Below are 18,452 nucleotides of genomic sequence, written 5' to 3' on the forward strand. Positions count from 1 at the left end.
TATAGCATTTAAAGTTCCATTCTCCCTTCCCAAAGTATTTTTGTTTAGGATTTGTTTGCCCATTTCAAATCTACATATATGAACACCCACCAGAATGTGGAAATATTCGCACAATAAATATTGATTTCAGTGCGTCGCGTCGGCAGCTTTTGGCCCAAAAGAAACGAGAGCAAATCAAACAGCTTTGGCATACCATATTTTATTTAAGCGCATTCAAAACAAAGGCTGCGGCAAAATGTACCACAAAATTCCCGACGGGAAATGCTTTTTTGATTGATTGTCGATTGGCAGTTCTGACGTTGGATTCTCAACGAATCGTCGCGGCTTATAAATAAAATATCAAAAAAGGTACGGAAGCCAAAAATAAAAGGGGGGGTAAAGCAAACGCCGCGAATGCCCAAAAGGGAAATATTTATTGCTTGACATCAAATGAAATATGCCATCAAAATTGTCTGACTGTCGCTCTGACACCTTTTCAATGTGTCCTCAATCAAGCGTAAATGCGGGCATTGACTTTGCTCTGCCTCTCCGCTCACCGCACACCTCTCACCACTCACCGAATCTATCTGTCTTTGTTTTTCCGTTGACATCAATCAAATGCGCACGAGGAATAGGAATGGGGGGGAGTCTTTGTGAAAACAATCACAGAGGTGTTTGATCACACATGTGGGTCGGTGCTTTAGGGACTTGCGATAGCCTCGAGACTTCTGAAGTGTTTGAAGATATTACCCATATCTCCCACATATCGGATACTTAACATAATGACTATATCACAGGCAGTTGCATATTTCCTCTCGCTACCTTCAACCTTGAACATTTCGATTCAAATTCCCATTCTCATTTACGGACAATTCAATTTCGATTTTGGCCCACAGCCAGCAATAAGTAGCACAGCCTCTCCATACAAAGCTGACCCACAATGTGCGCATCTATCACTTTATATTTATGACTCTGACTGTTGTGAAAACAACAAAAGCCACCCCCCACATAACCATACATAACAATCGATTCAGGAGAACCCACGGAATGTGGCTCTCAAAGACCACTTTGTTGTTATTTATGGGGCCAGCTGATGAAAAGCCAAATGCCAAAAGATTAAAAGCAGATAAAATACTGCGAGTATATATGCTATATATAACGGCTAATGCACGCCCCACAACCGCTCACAGTGGGACGCCTTTGGGGAATAAACTGGCGAAAAAGGGTGCAAATGAGAGCTGGCAACGCAGAAGGATAATGATGGATGGCTGCAATTAGGGAAAGATTTTTTAATTTGTATTTATTATTGCATTCGCCCCAGCTCCAGCTCCAGCTCCAGTTGCCATATTGTCTTTCGGACCCCACTGTAGCTCGTTCATCAGACATTGACATGCGGTCAACAAAGTGCGTTCAATGACGTGCATAAAAACCAGCAGCCACAGCACTCAATCAGTCCGACAAAGTGGGGTACGGGGACGGGACACAAAGACGTCAAAAGACGCAGACACAAGCGGCGATGCCCGGCGGTGAAATATTGTCAAGTAATCGCTGTCCAAATGCCCGACCAATGCCTTGACGATATAAAGACGTACAATGACGTTGTAAAACGTAGCGAAAGAGTGGAAATGTACACAAGAAAGGGGACAACTGCGGGATGTCAGCAAGCAGGATGAAGTCGCTTACTCAAGCAGGGCAGGAGGCGTTAAGTGAACTCCATAAATATAGCCGTGAACGATTGAGACTGGCGCTATATGGCCGCAGGGCGTCCCTCTTCAGTGGTTGCACCTGTCAAGTGATTGTAAGAGTGAAATATTAAAGTTTCTTCCTGTGAACAAAGGAGGAATAAACAGAGCATAAGTGAATCTCTCTTGGTGCCTATGCAGTGAAAACAAAGTGAACCCCACAGAATTAAGTCCTTGAGCAGAGTTAAAACTCCAAGAAGATCGAACGATTGATTTGGGTTAGCCAAAGGAGTCGCTTTGGCAGAGAACTAATTCCTTTACATATATTTCGATATTTATGCTCCACGAAATCGTTGTCAATTCAATTTAAATCCCAACAAGTTAACCCCAAAGATATCCCTCTGAACTCGAATGACTTTTTAAGTCCGGGTCCGGTCATTTCTCTCGTTCTAATCGTCAAATGTCAATGGACCAAGAGCCACAGCAAATTCAATAAATTAACCAGCAAAGTAACCCCAAGAACCAAAGCACACAGAAAGCACACGAAGAACTATTAAGTGCACAGCATACTTTCCGACAGTCAAGAGCAATTTTCTTTAATGCCACCCACCCTAACCCCAACCAATACTAACCCATAGCAACCCCCATCTGACCCAGTCCCCTTGATGATAATGTATCCAATGCCAGTTTGGTGTTCGCCAAACGCACAAAATAAATGAAAATATAAACCCGACTAACCAAAAAACTGATTACTACATGTTCTGCTTGTGCTTGTGCTTCTCTTTCTCTTTCTCTTTCTCCTTCTCCTTCTCGTCAGGCAACCATGCTGGCAACAATGGCGATAACAATCAAACGCCCGTGCGTAATCCGCCTGGAGCATTTCACAATTCTGCAGGCTCACTGGCGCAGCATAATCTACTTGGTAAAATAATGCGCGGCATTAAAACGCAATCATTGGGGATTTTCAAACGTTTATCGAGCTGCTTGCCAGCGGCGCTCTGGCCGTCGACGTTATCGCTATCATCGCCGAGTCGGTGGCGTATGAGTAATATGAAAAACCAGCCGCACACAGAGGAGGATGTTGTCAACGTCGAGGCAGTTGTATGCTGGGAGATCAGGAGTAGCAACACGACAAGCGACAGCAGGAGCAGGAGCAGGACCAGCACCAGCACCACCACCACCATCACCATCAACAGCCTACAATTTTGGGCGTGGCAATTGCGCATATTTCACATTGCTCATACGCCGTGTGTTGCTTCAACAACGCAACATTCGAAATGCCAACGGCAATGGCAATGGAAGAGCCAGTGGCAGTGGCAGTGGCAGTGGCAGTGGCAATGGCAAAGGCAATGGCCAATGCTCATTTGCATAGTAATATTGGCTGGCAGCTTTGTTGTGCTCCTCCCGATGCTGCTGCATTTTATCGGCCGCCACATCGGCACATTTTCTATTAGCACGACGCATAGGCAACATTTAATGCTTACATTTTGGGCAGGCGCTGGTAATAAGGTTGTCGCCATATACACCGCAGCGACAAGAGCAAAAACAGCAATGCCAACAACAACAGCCACATCCGCAGCCAGGCCAAATACATTTGCAATGCTCTGCCCTCGAAAGTTTTCAAGATGAAATCAAATAATTGCAAAAGCAAAAAGAAACTCATTTGGGGCACAAGAGCAGCTTGAAAAATAAAATCAAACCAGCAGGACGTGGACGTGGACGTGGACGCAAGCGTAGAGCAGGACGCGAAATGGAAGAGGCGGACAGCACAGACAGCTGCAGTTCGTGGTATACATATTGATATACATACTTACACACAGATACAACTACAAATACATTAGATATAGATATGTTTATGTTAGAGCGTAAAATGAAAATCATGTTAGATGTCATACGGGCTTTAAGTTGATTGACAGTTGATTAAGGAAGAACTGCAACTCCATTTTCAGTGTGGAGTGTGGACAAAGTGGCGATAACTTATTATCGGAATGCGCAGACAACAGCTCACTTATCTGTCTGAAAGACCTACATACTTGCATATTTGTGTGTCTGTTTATGAATATTATTAAGGTCAAGCCGTATCTGATTAGTTGGTAAAATATTAACGCTCACGCTCAATTTGAATTCTTTAATTAAAAATAAGTTTTTTATGTGATTCATTTCCTAAAACCTACCATCAGCATGACCAAAAAACAATCAAATGATTTCTGATTTATATATTAACATCATTTTAAAGAAAATATCTCTCCGAACATTTCTATAACTCTACTTGACGTAGAGTTCAATGGTATTATTCCATTTTATTTTATTTAATTTGGTTTCCATATTTAATTCTTTAATGATTTTACAAATATTTGGTATGATGACCATTTTATTTCAAAATCATTTGAATATTTAAAATATGAGAAGATTTATGTGTACGAAAAGGCAAAAAACAATTGGCAAATGACTACACAAACGTTGCGTATTGTAAAAACCATAAATATATCCAATTAAATGGAAATAAACTAATTATAGTCCAACAACAGAAACCAAACAAAATGTGTGAAAAACGGTTAATCAAATTTGCATTTAGATGAAAATATTTATGCATAAACATACATAGCGAATTTACCTAGTAAATTTAGCCAACGTATAACAAATAGAAAACCAAATCAAGTAAGCCACAAAATAGCAAAGAATAAAATATGTAAGTGTTGAATTAAGTCGTTTATTAGATATACGGTTGATGCTAAAAATATAAAAGAATACAATAGTTTTCCCATTGTTTGTTTCCCATTGTGGAAAAAGGCAGCTGCTAATGATATGGTTTTTATTGCAATCGATTTGTTTCAATTGCAATTTTTTGAAGCAACATAAAGAACCCATTAAAACTAATATATTGCCTGGAAATTATAATTTTTCCGCTTTCCTTTCGGTGTTGCTCATGTTAATGGGAGTTTAATTAGTGCACTTTTTGTGCTCCCTTGAATGTAAATATTTAAATAAAAAAATAACCTTAATGGATATTAAACGAATTTCATGACACTGTATATATATATCAGAGCAAACTTTTTGTATAAATTCAGACTCCATTTAATTATGCCTAAGACCCAACAAGCTCCATTCAAATTTAAGCGAAAATTGCCACACAATTTTTCCGCTTTAACATTTGTAAATAAATCTAAAACATTAAAGTATGCAGTTGAAATGAATGTTAAAATGTTGATAAAATTAAATAAATATATAAATGTAGAAACCCCCGAACCGAACAGCATTAAAAATCTAAAGAAAAAAGAATCGCTGTGGAAATTGTATTGGACAAAATGAATATTTAAGAGCTCGGCAGAAACTAAAGATGGCAACGGGAAATGATATAAAACTCTTTAGTTAGTTATATCTGATAACATATATATATATATATATATAGCATATATCTATAGTTCTATCTATGTGGATAAGTGGCGGCATATCTATGTGACATATTTGTATGTAAATGTATGCAAAAGTTTACAGCAAAAATAAACAAAAACAAAACAAAATCCAGATGAATATGAAGCGCAGGGGGAACACGTCAAGCCGTAAGTACCAGGACTGTACTCAGCCCTGAAGAGGACGACCTCTGATGTGAGAGTTATTTTATTTTTTATTTAATATTTTATTATTATTATTATTTTTAGGCTATTTTAATATTATTTTACTCATTTTAAACTTTCAGAAAAATGATATTTTATTATTTTATTTTAATTTTATTTTACTTATTTTAAACTTTCAGGAAAATGATATAATGGACACATGCCAACATTTTGTGATTCTACGCCCGACCGAGCACACAATGCCTCTCCTTCAGCTGTTCAGCCAACAATTTACCAAAGCTACTGCAAAAAAAAATAAGCAAAAGGAGAACACAAGCAGGCAACACAATGAGGGAAAACGAGAGTGAAATGCGTAGCACATGCACACAATTTTTCTGAAAAAAACCAGGCCAAACAGATTTGCCTCTTTTTGTTGTGGCACGCTTATAGAAAACCAGTTGCAGTTTTTGCTGCCTCAGTTGTGTGGAAATTGTTGCGGCTGCCATTGAAAAGCCGTCGAGTGGAAATGAGCGAAATTTCCACGCAATTAGTAGTTGAACGGGAAGCATTGTAAAAGGAAGACATGTCGGCTTGTTCTACATACATACGAGTATATTTATTGTTTAGTGTTGGTTATCCCCATAAGAGGGAATCGGAAACGCTGCCTTCTAGGTATTATATCTTCGATTACCAGATATAAGAAAAAGCCAAAGTTAAAGTTCACATAAAAAAGAAGGGCCGACAAAATAGGTGTCAGAAACAAACCGAACGGGGGAATCCAGCAGCGTTACTCGCCTTGCCCTTTTTGTTTTGCACACGGCCTTTTTATGTGTGTGTGAAACGATTCTGGGGACGTATGCAAGTGGAAAATTCAATTTGTAAAAGTGCATAAAAGTAGCAACCGACGAGACCAGACCAGACCTAGAGCAGCGGTGCAGAGGGCCATACGAGTATGTGGGGCTGCTCAGCGCTCTGAGTATTTGTTGTTAAACAAAAGCATCAGCTACTATTCCACGCCAGGAGGCAGCCAGCAACCCCAAGTGCCCCAGCAGCATCATCATCTCCATGTCAGCCAGACCTGGACGTGGGGCGGGTGGCTGTTTGCACATGCAGCAATAACAACGGAGGCTCGTGAGGATCCCGAGTGACAAGTGGAATAAACGTGAATGCAGGCGCCAACATTGTAATTAAATCTGCGTCAACACAAGGGGAGAGCACGAGTGCGCCAAGAGGGCCAACAAATGCATACGACATCTTTCTATGCGCGTGTCTCTGGATGAGATGGGATTGTGTTGTCTTTCTGGCTGTTCACTTGTTGGCCCCAGCAGAGTGCAGGTCCGGCCTGGTTTCCATCTAGGTAAGTGAGGCTAAAAGGCAGTGAAACTTTTATCTTGCTGGATATCTTATGCTTTCCCAGCAAATCGCATATCGCCATGAACTCTGGGATCGGCAGTCGTACTTCTGCATAGCAACGCTCGGTTGACAAACGAAAGTAGGGGCTGCCAAATGTAATTTAACTTTTGCAGTCGCTCTTATCAAAAACAATTAAAGAGTGTCAAGCGCAGGAGAACACATGAGAGAAGAGACAGAGTGCAAAAGGAGGGTAAATACGAACGGAAATAGAACTTTACCTATTTTGGAATTTATTTATTTTGTTAAGTGTAATTGAAAGCGAAATCAGTAACGATATTAGGAGGAGAAGCCAGGCAGATTAGTCGGCTTCATTGAAATGGATTTACTCTTTCGATTGTAAATAACTTAGTTTAGGGTGCTGTGCATTTGGCGGAATTTGCACGGCCAATTCACTCAACTGGCTTGCGTTTTATTTTCCCTATCCCTAGAGCTAAGAAATATATGTGCTTTCTTAGTAATTCCTTTGCACATACATCTTCTTTGAGGGATGTCAATTTACATTGGGCGTGCACGCATAGTTGAGGCAATTACGACGGATGTGAAACGCATAAATCACGCATACGCCCCATTGAACTCGTCTTGCCTGCCTTCCTGACCTGATTTGTCTCGATTAGACAAACGATAAATATTCAATGTTGGTGCTCCTTCCCTCCCAAGTGTTTGTTGTCCTAAAAGGGTTAAACAACAGCAGCTCAGTCAGTCCCGCGCAAGCTTATTAAGCTGCAAAATATTTTGATAAAGGTCTGGCAGGCAGTGGGGGCTTTTTGCGAGCGGAGGATGGTGGTAATTGCCATCGTCATCCTAGACCAAGTAATATGAGTGGAAAACCAACACGGGGACTGAGCGCTGAGGACTCGGACGAGTAATGGCCGGATGGAGGGCATAACTTAGCGTTCGCCAGTGTTGACGCTTGTATCCTTTGGCGGCCACTTATCATAACGCTTAAGCGTCGTCCATTCGTCTTTTGGGCCGACACGCACATGCGCCAGCAATTATGCTAAAAGCGTTAAATTTATAGTTTCCCACACTCGGTGCTGTCGCTTCGAGCCTTTGAGAATTTTTAACATGGCTCGTCCTGTCTGCATTGGCCACTAAATAAATGGCTTTTAGAGCACGCGTTAATGATGTTGATTGTGGCCAAGGGAGCTAACACCCGTGCACCCCCTTCCCTGGTAGCACCCGTGTACCAGGACTCCCAGTCCCAGCTCTGGTCTCCTCCCAGCCGCGATCCTGCTACGATTCCATGTTTAATGTTTTATAGCTGCTCGAGAGGGGCAGACAGCACGTTCCTGTTCCTGTTCCTGTTCCTGTTGGTCTCTGTCCGGTTTATTTTTATGATGATAGATGGTCTGTGGTCCCGTATTTGCTGTCTCGCTGCTGCCTGTTGTTAAAAAGGATTTAATGCCATATTTATTAGAGGTGTAACTGCATGCGTGTGTGTGTGTGTGTGTGTGTGTGTGTGTGTGTGTGTGTGTATATGTATGTGTGTCTGTGTGGCATAAAGGTGTTGCAAATGCGGTGGCGAATGCCGCATTCGCTAATGGTTTGCATACTGGTTGGCCCTTAAGTATCTGATAACAAATGGACATTCAAGATCGTTTCGCTGGCAATAAAATAATGATTAATAGGGGATTTGCTAAATGTATATATACATTTATTATTATTATTGTCTACTCGAATGCTATTCGGTTGCTCTTTATATAACAATTTTCAACCCGTTCTTCCTGCCGAAATGTCCTCCTCTTAACAGTGTCATTGTAAATTATATAGCTGGCAGCCGATGTATGGGACAGAAGAACAATATTATGAATTAAGCAATCCACTGTACAGTATATTTTCATATATTTATTACGATCATTTATTCTGCCGACACTGTAAGGAGGCCTGCGCTCCCCGAGAGCCGTGGAAATAACAAAAAATTGTGCACTTAAAATGCAATGCGAGCATAAAACTGAAACTAACACAAAACTAAAAAAAAAAAAACAAAACAAGAGAGAAAACATAGCGAAAAAAAATTAAAGTGTAGGCAGAGCACCGAAAGCTTCACAGATTCCCACATAGAGGCTGAAAAGAGAAGCAACGAAACACACAAAATAACAAGAAAAACATTTGCTCGAAAACTCATCACTCACAGGCTGGGACCAGGACCAGTACTAGGACGGGCCAGTCCAGGCCATTGGCTACCTTCAAGCTGCAAGCTCCATTCCCGGCCAGGCGGTGCTCTGGAAAAAAAAATACCACATAAACAATCCGGATGGGGATGGGTTGGAGGCGGAGCTAGAGGCCAACCAGGAAAATGGTTTAAAACTCAATTAAAGTTTTAGCCGCAAAATAAATGCAAAAACGACGGCGGCAGCGTCGACAGCAGCAAAAAATAAATACAACAAATAACAACGATTTTAGGGAATCACACAAAATAAATTGCTGATTATTTGGATACACTTTCTAGCCCATAATATGGGCAAAATATTTAATGTGATTTTCACTTGAGTTTGTGAATATTTTGGTATTTCCTTCGTTTAAGCAGAAGATTTTTCAGATATCTAATTGGGTTAAATATACATGCATTTCGTTGCAGTTGAGTGTGATAACTTTACACTTTATACAAAATTACTTCTACGTATTATAGGAGACCCAAATAGATGTCTTAGATATGTTGAGTAAGAATCCAATCTAATTTATTTATTTTAAAATTAAATCTAAGAAAACGATTATACATGTGGGATGTTCCAGTTAAAATTTGTTGCTGCACATCAGCTAAAAGAAAGGAGGGAATTTTTCTATTTACAATCCAATCAAACAATTTCCTCTGGTTAGGGAAACCAGTGCTCGCATTTTCCGTTGCAATGAAATGCACAAAGTGCGGGCCATCAGCGCTTGCCACGCCCACAGGCATGCCAGCCTCCCCTCTCTCTCTCTCTCTCTCCCACGAACTCTGGCACTTTTGATGGCTGTAATTCAAATGAAAATTACACAAATGAATTGAATTTCCGAAAAATGCAGCAGCAGCAGCAGCAGCAGTAGAGAAGGAAAAACTTTGATGAGCCTCGAATTTGGTTTGGTTTGGTTTGGTTTGGGAATGAGTGTAATGATTGTATGTGGTGGGGGTGGGGGGTGGGTGTAGTATGGGTGATTGTGTATGTTTGTTTGTTTGCGATTAGTTTACGCGCCTCTGGTGGGGCACTGCCTTTGGCAATGGTTGCACCTCGTTTGACTCGTTGTCGATTGGAGTGCAGTTGGACTAACGAGTTGCTCGAGTTCGACGAAGTTTGGTGAAAATTTAATGGCGCATTCTTGCCACACGCTGACTGCCTGCCTGCCCGCCTGCCCCAAGAGTTTGAATTTGTTTTATTGGAGCGTGAAATCGTGTTTTGTTTTTAATTCTGTTGTGTGTTTTTTCGCAGGTTTGGAAAGGCAGCAGCAGCAACAGCAGCAGCAGTGGCAGGCATGCTGAACGGAATGGGAAATCAAATCAAAGTGCCAGAATACGATTATACTTACCCACAAGAAGATAGTTGCAGCTCTTCAACAGATATATGTACATACGTAATATAATAATAGCTGCATTGGCCATCAGCATAGATACAAACGTCTGCCAGCTAATTTGAATGCAGAAATGATATTAAATTTAAGGCATTTAAGTGGTTCACATGCACCAAAATGGAAAATGCAATGAATGGTGTGGAATTCCCCAAAATGCTGCACCGTGTTAATGACTCATTACACATGCAACACAAAATGGGCGACGCACAGGCACGGACCACAGCAAACTTTTCGCCACAGCCACAGTTTGTGGAACGTGAATGTGGCTAAAATGCGGCAAAACATTAAGTTGAATTATGCAATAAAAAATAATGCAATAATAGTTAAACTGGCACATGCCCCACAACAGCCCCCGAAAAAAAAAAACAAATGGAGAGTCAGGAAGCACCGGACCATATGGAACATACATATATAAAACTACAGTACGTTTCATAGCTAACAGGTATTATTCATTCTGCAATGGACTTGTAGAGTTCGCTCATAATAAGATTTGTTGACTCGTTGTCTTATATTTTCGAAACGCACTGTACCCGTGCATAGTTTTATGCTGTCCAAGCACGGCAACAGTTTTTTCTTGTTCACCCAAATTAATTTTGTATTTTATTTTGCTGGCAGAAGAGCACATTCGACTCTCTTGAAAGTCTTTCCAATGTTCTATTAAAGTAAAACTTAAAATGCTGAAGAATGTGCTTTTATTTATTGAGTATACATGAAACATTAATATATGTACGTAAATTGCAGGCTTCGAACACAAACAAGTCCCGACTGAGGGGTTAAATATTAAAATGAGGCACAACAGTTCTAGTAACGATACTGAAAACTTGGATCCGAACCATAGACAATGCACCCACATGGATAACCTGTAAGAGGCGTTCAATGAGAGAGGAGACATGTGGAATCAGTAATACGCATACGTACGAGAGTGTTAATTAATAAAAGACTGATCAACAGTAAGTATATACATTTTACATATATTTCACATTTATTCATGACACCAACAAAATATAGTAAGTAAGTAGAGTATATAGTATATAGTATAAATGGAAAGAAAATCTTCACAGTGCTTATGTTAATAAGAAATTCATTCGTTTTGCATTCAGTAAACATTAGATATAATTTTGTTGAAATAATAATATCGAAACGGCTTAGTTTTTGTTCATAATCGAGACTGTTTGTGTGTGGGTGTGTGTGTTGTGGGTCATGGTCAAGGTATTTGTGGTATCTGGGCCAAAACACCCGCTCAACATTTAGCCACCAAACAGGGGGAATCGTGTCCAAACTACTTGACCAATGCTGTTAATGGCGACTGTTTCGTGTCAAATTGGCAGGCATCAAAGAAACATGTTTAAACAACAAATTTAGAAAACATTCGAGTTAATTTTGTACACATATAAAGTTGGGTTTTAGGTGGGAGTTAGGGAGGGATTAAGTGGTATTAAGATTGCGTCAAAACATATACCAAAAACTACAAAAACATTAACGAAGCCTTATGGGCTAACATCTGAAACGAGAGAGAATTTATTTATATATTGAAATTATTTTTAGCCTCATTCACTGGCATACAGATGCAGGGGCATGTATGTTTTGGTAGCTTGTTGGTATTTTCTGATCTTAACCTTTAGAAATATATATGTACATGTATGTATATGTGTTCATTCCAAAAATAATAACATGACCGATTAAAAACAAAAATAAATTCACGGGTTTAGACAAAGCCTCTAGCATGGCCTCGCGTAGCAAACGTAGCACACGATAAATTCTTTAGTTACGGCACAATGGCAGATAAATGTACAGCAATGGACAGACAGCAAACAAACATTCACTAATACAAAAGACTTTAACTATCGTAGCGCTCAGATGCCAACACCCAATGGACGAAATTGCAACACTTGAACTTGCCTCGCGGTTTGCACTGCAAATGCTCTTTGATGTACTGGCAGGGGCACTGAAACTGGCCGCAGTGGCGGCCCGGCTCCAGGGGCGTGACGTCCACCAGGCCCCTCAACGCCTCCATGCCCCAGCGGGAGCCGTAGCGCAGGAACAGCTGCAGGCCGCGCTCCTACAGAGAGATCAGGGTTAGATCGGGATATGAGAAACACAAGAAGAGTAAACAGATATTGAGGTGAGAGATAGCTGGGGATGGGATGAAGGTCGAGTGGGTTAGCAACTGGAGTGGTGGAGGGTATGGCAGTGCGGATTAGTAATATGCAATAACAGAAATGTGCTGCATACTTTCGGGCTGCAATATTAATTAAACGAAAAATAGAAACTGAAACTGAAACAGAAACGAAATCAAATCATATCAAATCAAATCATATCAAATGAATTGCTTAAAAATACAATGCAATGACACAAACTTCATGTTCTTTTGTTTTGCAATTCTGCAATTTAATTCGTTCACGCTAATCAAAACACGGAAAATTACAATTCTTGTGTGTACAAATCAGAGATGCCGCCTCTTCCGCTTACGCTTCCGCTGGCTGTTTCAAAGCCAGCAGCCCATGCAGTTGATGCCACAGCAATGGCGATGCTGCAGGCTGATTTTGATTTTATTACGCAACAATTCCTCCTCATACTGACAGGGGCAGATGGACGACTGCAGGTGCCTGGGCGTTTCGTGGACTCCCGCCTCCTGGACCGTCCAATCGAGACGACGACGCAGAAAATCCTTGCCCCATCGCTGCAGATAGCTAAGGAAGAGCTCCTGGGCAAAGGCCTAGAGAGAGCAGTTAATAATTGGTGAGGTGCATGAGTGACAGCGAGAGAAAGACAGACAGAGAGGTGGCTGTTATCGAGAGATTCGGGAGATGATGATGAAGGAAGCAACAACTACCGGAATGTGCATTTAAAAATTCACCACCAACTGAATGGAATGAAAACAGCTCAAACGCTCACCTGCTTGCGCGGCATCCTCACTGGCTGACTGCCCTGGATGACAATATCGTTCAGATCAATGTCCAGCTTGGCCTCCCAACCGGCCTTGATGGCCTCGCCGCCGTTCTGCTCCGTATGCTCCAGGAACTCGTTGAGGAAGCTCACGCACTGCGTGGCATCGAAGTACATGAAGCAGAGGTTGACCTTGTGGCAGGAGATGCGGCCTCGGTCGTCCAGCACGAGGAGTATCTTGTGCCGCATCAGCTGCTTGTTCACCCGGGCCAGACACTTCTCCAGGCCGCGCGACAGGCGCAGTTTCACCCACATGCACAGGAATATGGCCGCCGCATTCAAGAAGAGCCAGCCGACGCCCAGCGCGAACAGGGCAACGCCCTGCAGGCCCGAGAACAGCAGTGCCAGCAGCACGGTGAAGGCGAACAGGATCCAGCAGACGAGGATGCGCTTGTAGCAAATGTTGTACACGGTGAAGCGGTAATCATTCACCAGCGTCTCCATCGCATTCACATAGTCCTCCACGGTGAGCTGTGATCGTGAGACATTAGATGATGGATCATTTTGCAATTGACTTTGCTTACCGTCAGACCCTGGGCCATCAGCTCCTCCGGCACCAGCTCCGGGCGAAATATTGCGGGCGTAATCCAAGGCCATTTGGTGTTGGCCGGCAGCAGGGTGACAATCACATCGCCATTCGCTGTGGAATATCATTGAAGACATAAATAGACGTTGGTGTACCGCCTCAGAAACCATGCAATGGACTCGACTATCATCGCCGGGTACTTACCAAATCCCTCACGGATTCGACCCGTTGACAGTTCAATTGTGCGCATGCCGGAGCCCTGATCCATGGGTCTGCTGCTGCCGCTGCTGCCGCTGATGCCATGGGCCCCATTGCCGTTGTGGAGGCCGGAGGAGGAGGCTGCCGCCTGGACGGAGGATGTTGAGGCTACCGTTGCTTTTTGGTTTATTAGCTGCTGGGGGTGTCGGGCCGGGCTGGAGGCTCTCGCTCCGCTGGCAGCGTTGCCGCTGACAATGCCACTGCCGGATGCATTCAGATTAACGTGCGTACTCTCAGTTGTCAGAACAGCGGGCGCCACATCCGGCGACGAGGCTGCTGCCGAGACTGGGGCTGGAGCCGCAGCTGTTGTCGAGGAAACGGCTGGGCGCTGGGAAAATGGGCAACAACAATGGGTTAATAGTGCTCTTGGCCTTTGAACGTCATTGGGTCAGCCTGTGGCCAGCCGGCAAAGAAAATTATGCAAATGGGCAAAAGAAAATCAATTTTATTGATTTTTGATTTTACTTTTTAAGCACTGCAGGGCCAAGAGAATCGCTCAAAAAAGGTATCTACATATAAATCTGGACACAAATTGCAATGAAAATAATTGTTCAATTTGCACGTACGCGTTAGAGAGCTCCACGGCCCCTTAAATAGCTTTGCGAAGGCAATCCAATCCGCTGACTTCAGAAGGGGGCCAGCAGCTGAACAGCTGCACAGCTAAATTTTTCAGTTTTTGCTTGTACCCATACACGTATGTAATATAAATCTCTCATAAGAGTTTTGCAATAGCAAAACTTCCAAACTCTCGGAATCGTTTGATATTTATCTCTGTGTATAATTGGAATTGCCGGCATCTGTAGTTTTTATCTCTTCCGATAACACAGATAATTTTTGGTACACATATTTTTTAACATTTATATTTATGCGGTCGGTTTCAAAAACAAACTACGAAAGTCTGATAAGCTTAGGTAAACAAGTTAAGGCCCTGTGAACCACCCAAGAGACAGCAGCATCCAGTGGATCCACAAACATTGATATAAGTTTAGATAATAGTCCGGACCAATTGCAATGAGTCGTGCCCCGAGCATATAGAATCAATTTCATGCTGGAATCTACCACAAAATATTGCCTAAGCTATCGGGCAGATAATGGTTGAATGGAGAACTTCAAGGTCAGTAACAAACAACAATCAAAGTACATGCATACGTATTTCCCATTTAAATTAAATTTGATAATTTAGTCAGCTACAATTGTATAATAATACAATTAAATATTTAGGTGTGTGTTTTATATGCCAATTTTCACAGTGACACGAAACCACCTTAGGGCCACAGGCTGTTAAGGGACTCCAATTGCAAATTGCGAAAAAATAAATTATACAAATATAAATATTAAATATTTACTTCGGAGAAACAGTAGAGTAAACAAACAAAAAAGCACCGGTGAAGGTGACATTTTTTAACAATCGCTCGTGGAAATGGAATACGAATTGAGTTTATCTTTCGTTATGGCGAGAGGGTCTGGTATTGGGGTAGAACATTTGCGAAGAGAAAAGTTCAGAACTTTCGAGAGAATTTATTTATTATTGAAATGGAAACTGAACTAAAGGAAACGTGACATTGTATCGATAAAACTTTGGCGTAAGTCTGTTTAAATTTACAGAACAATTTCTCAGAATTTTGTACATAAGTACGCAGCTACTGTGACGTGTCCAATACAATCATGACTACATCGAGTCAGAGTTTATCACCGGATGGAGCTCAGCTACAACTTCTCAGCCTGAACCTCACTCGGCAGTACCTCATTTGTCATGCGAGAAACGTTCCCAAAAACGACTCGAAAGAGAGTTCGAAAATACAAAAACCACTTTTCATAACAACTCCATTAAGCGGGAACAGTATGAGTACAGTAGACACTGGGCTACAGAGAAACTTTAATTGTTCTTTTCTATATTATTATTCATTAATTTAAGCTACCTATATATTTCCTATATATCACGACTTATAGCCCCCTTCTAAAACTGATATTTTCTGTGGTGATATATTCTATAATGCAGAGAGTTCACTGTACCAACCCTGTTTGCCTCTGTTTGTTCGTGAAGGAGGGGCAGAAGGGCCAAATGTGCATTGGAATGCGTTTCGCTGCGTTTGGGTCACCCGCACGCGAATGAGACAGCGAGATACAGAGAGCAAGAGAGCAAGAGTTAAGAGAGAGAGAGAGCGGAGAGAGCGGTGAGAGCTACTTACCTGGACAGGTGCTGTTGTTGTTGTTGTCGATTGCTCATTCGGACTGCGCGAGCGCGCCCGCCTGTTGTTGTTGCTGCTCACAACCGACGGCGGCGGCGGCAGAGCTAACTTGTTTTGCCGCTGCTGCGGCTGCGGCGGCTGCTGCTGCTGCTGCTGCTGTTCTTGTTGTTGTGTGGCATCGCTGTCGTTACTGTTATTATTTTTTTCACTGCCCTCTGCCTCATCATCGAATTTAACCCAATTTTTGGGCGTCTGTTTGTCGTCATCATTCTCGTTTAGGGACACATCTTGCAAAGGATGGTTTTGCTGCTGCTGCAGCTGCGCCTGCGCCTTGGAGTCGTCCATTTGGAATGCGAATCTCTCCGGCTGGAGGTAGAGGGGTGCGGAGCTGGATCGGGGCAAAGCGCGTGTCTTGAATTAGTGACAAACGTGTGGCCTGGCTTGGCCTGGCAAATGCAGCAGCGTTTTGTTTTCGCGTTTTTATGGCCTGACGCTTACATAACCTCAATATCAATTCACACCTGAGTTGCTGCTGCTACTGCTGCTTATTGTCGTCTGTTTCTCTCACACTTTCGTTCAGACTGCACAACGCGCCGCTTACGTGTTGGCCGCTCGCCCGTTCACGTCGCACTGCTGCGGCACACCCAGCAACAAAAAACACTCGCACACAAATTATTCAGAGCCAAAAGCTCGGCTCGGCTCGGCTCAGCTTGGCTTGGCTTAAAGGCGCGCTCAGGCTGGTGTTGGCGGTGGGTCTCTGACGTGTTCCGTTCTCAAGCGTTCCCCACTCCCGTTCGGCGTACTGCAAGCTCTGGCCACAAGAGCAGAACTGAGCGCTCACCTGTTGCGGGCCGCCAGCTTTAGCGGAGCTTTCTCTCGAAATCTTTATCTAGTGCGCTCGCTCTCCCACTCTTCGTAGGTTCATTCATTGGAGTATCTGTTGGTATACCCTTGAAGCCAAAAGATAGTATGATTTAAGCCGCATATTAGCAAAAGAATTAAGGAGAATTTATTCTAATAGTATAATGTAGTATGTAGTCCCTGCTAATTGGATCACTAATTAATAGCTGCCACAGCAAGCACTGTGTTTAAAGAATATATATATATTAGCGAGTATATAGTATGTGTGTACGTTTCTTGCAATATATCTGACATGAATGTGCAGAGTATCTAAAGCTTCGGCATCCGAATATAACAATTCCATTTTGTTAGATTTTCTGTTTGTTTTTTGTTTGTTTTTTTTTTGTTTAGCTCACATGACAAGTTTTTGTCTTTCCGAGCATCTGTATTTTTTACTCTCCTACTTGAATCTCCCACTCTATGTAGTTTTGTGACTCACAATTTGTTGTTGCTTGCTTTTAGTTTTGCCTGTTCAATGATCACGTTTTTTATCTTTGCATTCATTTGTTTGCTTGTTTACAGATACCCGCAATAGAATATTTCGCAAAGAGAGCAGCGTGTATCGTGTTTACAAACACCTCCATCCGCTGCCGCGTCCGCAATAAACTCCGGACAGCCACACTCCGTCTCCGATTTCAAAACCAATAAGCACTTCTTATCAGCCACAATGGGTGAGCGAACCAAAGGTATCGGTCAGATACTGTTTGTGCAACTTTTACAGCTAATGCGAGTGTAAGTAAATCCCCCAATTAAATAGCAGAGTAAATACGCGGGGCTTGTGCATTAATTATGGGATTTTTATTTAAATTGTACTCTTGTTATCATATATTAAAGCAACGCAGACAAAAGTTAACTTAAGATTAAAATACAATATAATTGTTCCGTTGTCTCAGCCTTCATATTAAGCAAAGTTTAAATTCTAAGTAAAATCATTACTGTTCGTTCTTTGGCTGCCAAACATTTGCAGGGCTATAGAAATATTTTCTCTATTTGCTTAGGCAAATACCAAAACGAGGAATGCAATTTAAAATCAATTTGACGTTTGTTATGCCATTCAATGGTGTGGTGTGGTGTGGTGTGGGTGGGTGTCGGTCCGAAACGGGTCCTGTTTTCCATGTCCCGCTTTCGATAAGCGGAAGGGCAGAAATTTATGGCCGCGGCGGATAGGAGAGGCGGATGGCTATGGCTGGACCGCATAGTTTACGCTTGGACGGAGCAACCAACATTTTTTGGCTGGAATAAAATGTAAAATGCAAGGGCCCACAACATTATAGTGGCAATTGTTCGACTGGGCAGCCACAGAAAACTTTTCTGCCCATAAATTATGCTGCAAAATTATTATATAAGCGGCCAGTGTCGAACGGTGGTGCCAAAGAAATTGGCCCCCGGCCAACACAGACCCCAGAGAGAGAGATAGTCACAGAGGGGATAGGAGGGGAAAGAAGCAAGCGAAGGAGAGCAG

General features: G+C 42.3%; 2 protein-coding genes and 1 long non-coding RNA gene across 10 annotated transcripts in view; 2 read left to right on the top strand and 1 right to left on the bottom strand.

Annotated features, from left to right (window-relative positions):
• The window catches only part of LOC111081371 (Down syndrome cell adhesion molecule-like protein 1 homolog), a 92,573-nt gene extending 87,403 nt beyond the window's left edge, over positions 1-5,170 (top strand). For both annotated transcript variants that reach the window (XM_041592256.1, XM_041592255.1), the window contains one exon: positions 2,479-5,170. In XM_041592256.1, coding sequence (XP_041448190.1) covers positions 2,479-3,290 — 812 coding nt within the window. In that variant the 3' untranslated portion in view covers positions 3,291-5,170. The remainder of the gene's footprint in view (positions 1-2,478) is intronic.
• An 830-nt stretch (positions 5,171-6,000) lies between these two features.
• LOC121403947 lies at positions 6,001-11,169 on the top strand. The gene is made up of 3 exons (XR_005967577.1): positions 6,001-6,572; positions 10,033-10,593; positions 10,913-11,169. It is a non-coding gene; the product is annotated as an uncharacterized LOC121403947 (long non-coding RNA).
• LOC111081370 lies at positions 10,149-17,145 on the bottom strand. 7 transcript variants are annotated; one of them, XM_041592359.1, is made up of 6 exons: positions 16,091-17,143; positions 13,848-14,229; positions 13,642-13,757; positions 13,067-13,588; positions 12,071-12,230; positions 10,149-10,227 (listed from the first exon to the last, which is right to left on the bottom strand). In XM_041592359.1, the coding sequence occupies exons 1-6, from the start codon at positions 16,433-16,435 to the stop codon at positions 10,202-10,204; spliced, it is 1,551 nt and encodes a 516-aa protein (XP_041448293.1). In that variant the 5' UTR covers positions 16,436-17,143; the 3' UTR covers positions 10,149-10,201. The 7 variants fall into 7 exon arrangements, with proteins under 7 accessions (XP_041448293.1, XP_022233109.2, XP_022233108.2 ...); XM_022377417.2 differs by lacking the exon at positions 10,149-10,227 and adding an exon at positions 10,862-11,031 and having other exon boundaries at positions 16,091-17,144; XM_022368708.2 differs by lacking the exon at positions 10,149-10,227 and adding an exon at positions 11,261-11,672 and having other exon boundaries at positions 16,091-17,142.
• Positions 17,146-18,452: the final 1,307 nt, after the last annotated feature.

This window comes from Drosophila obscura, unplaced genomic scaffold (genome assembly GCF_018151105.1).
Source record: "Drosophila obscura isolate BZ-5 IFL unplaced genomic scaffold, ASM1815110v1 contig_179, whole genome shotgun sequence".
NCBI lineage: Eukaryota > Metazoa > Arthropoda > Insecta > Diptera > Drosophilidae > Drosophila > Drosophila obscura.

Excerpts from the sequence above, each read along its gene's own strand:
- LOC111081370 (XM_041592358.1), bottom strand. The coding sequence starts at position 16,435 with ATGGACGACTCCAAGGCGCAGGCGCAGCTGCAGCAGCAGCAAAACCAT. Across the intron at positions 14,230-16,090 it reads CAACAACAGCACCTGTCCAG|CGCCCAGCCGTTTCCTCGAC; the intron begins GTAAGTAGCTCT and ends CCATTTTCCCAG. Across the intron at positions 12,888-13,066 it reads TGAGGATGCCGCGCAAGCAG|GCCTTTGCCCAGGAGCTCTT; the intron begins GTGAGCGTTTGA and ends TGCTCTCTCTAG.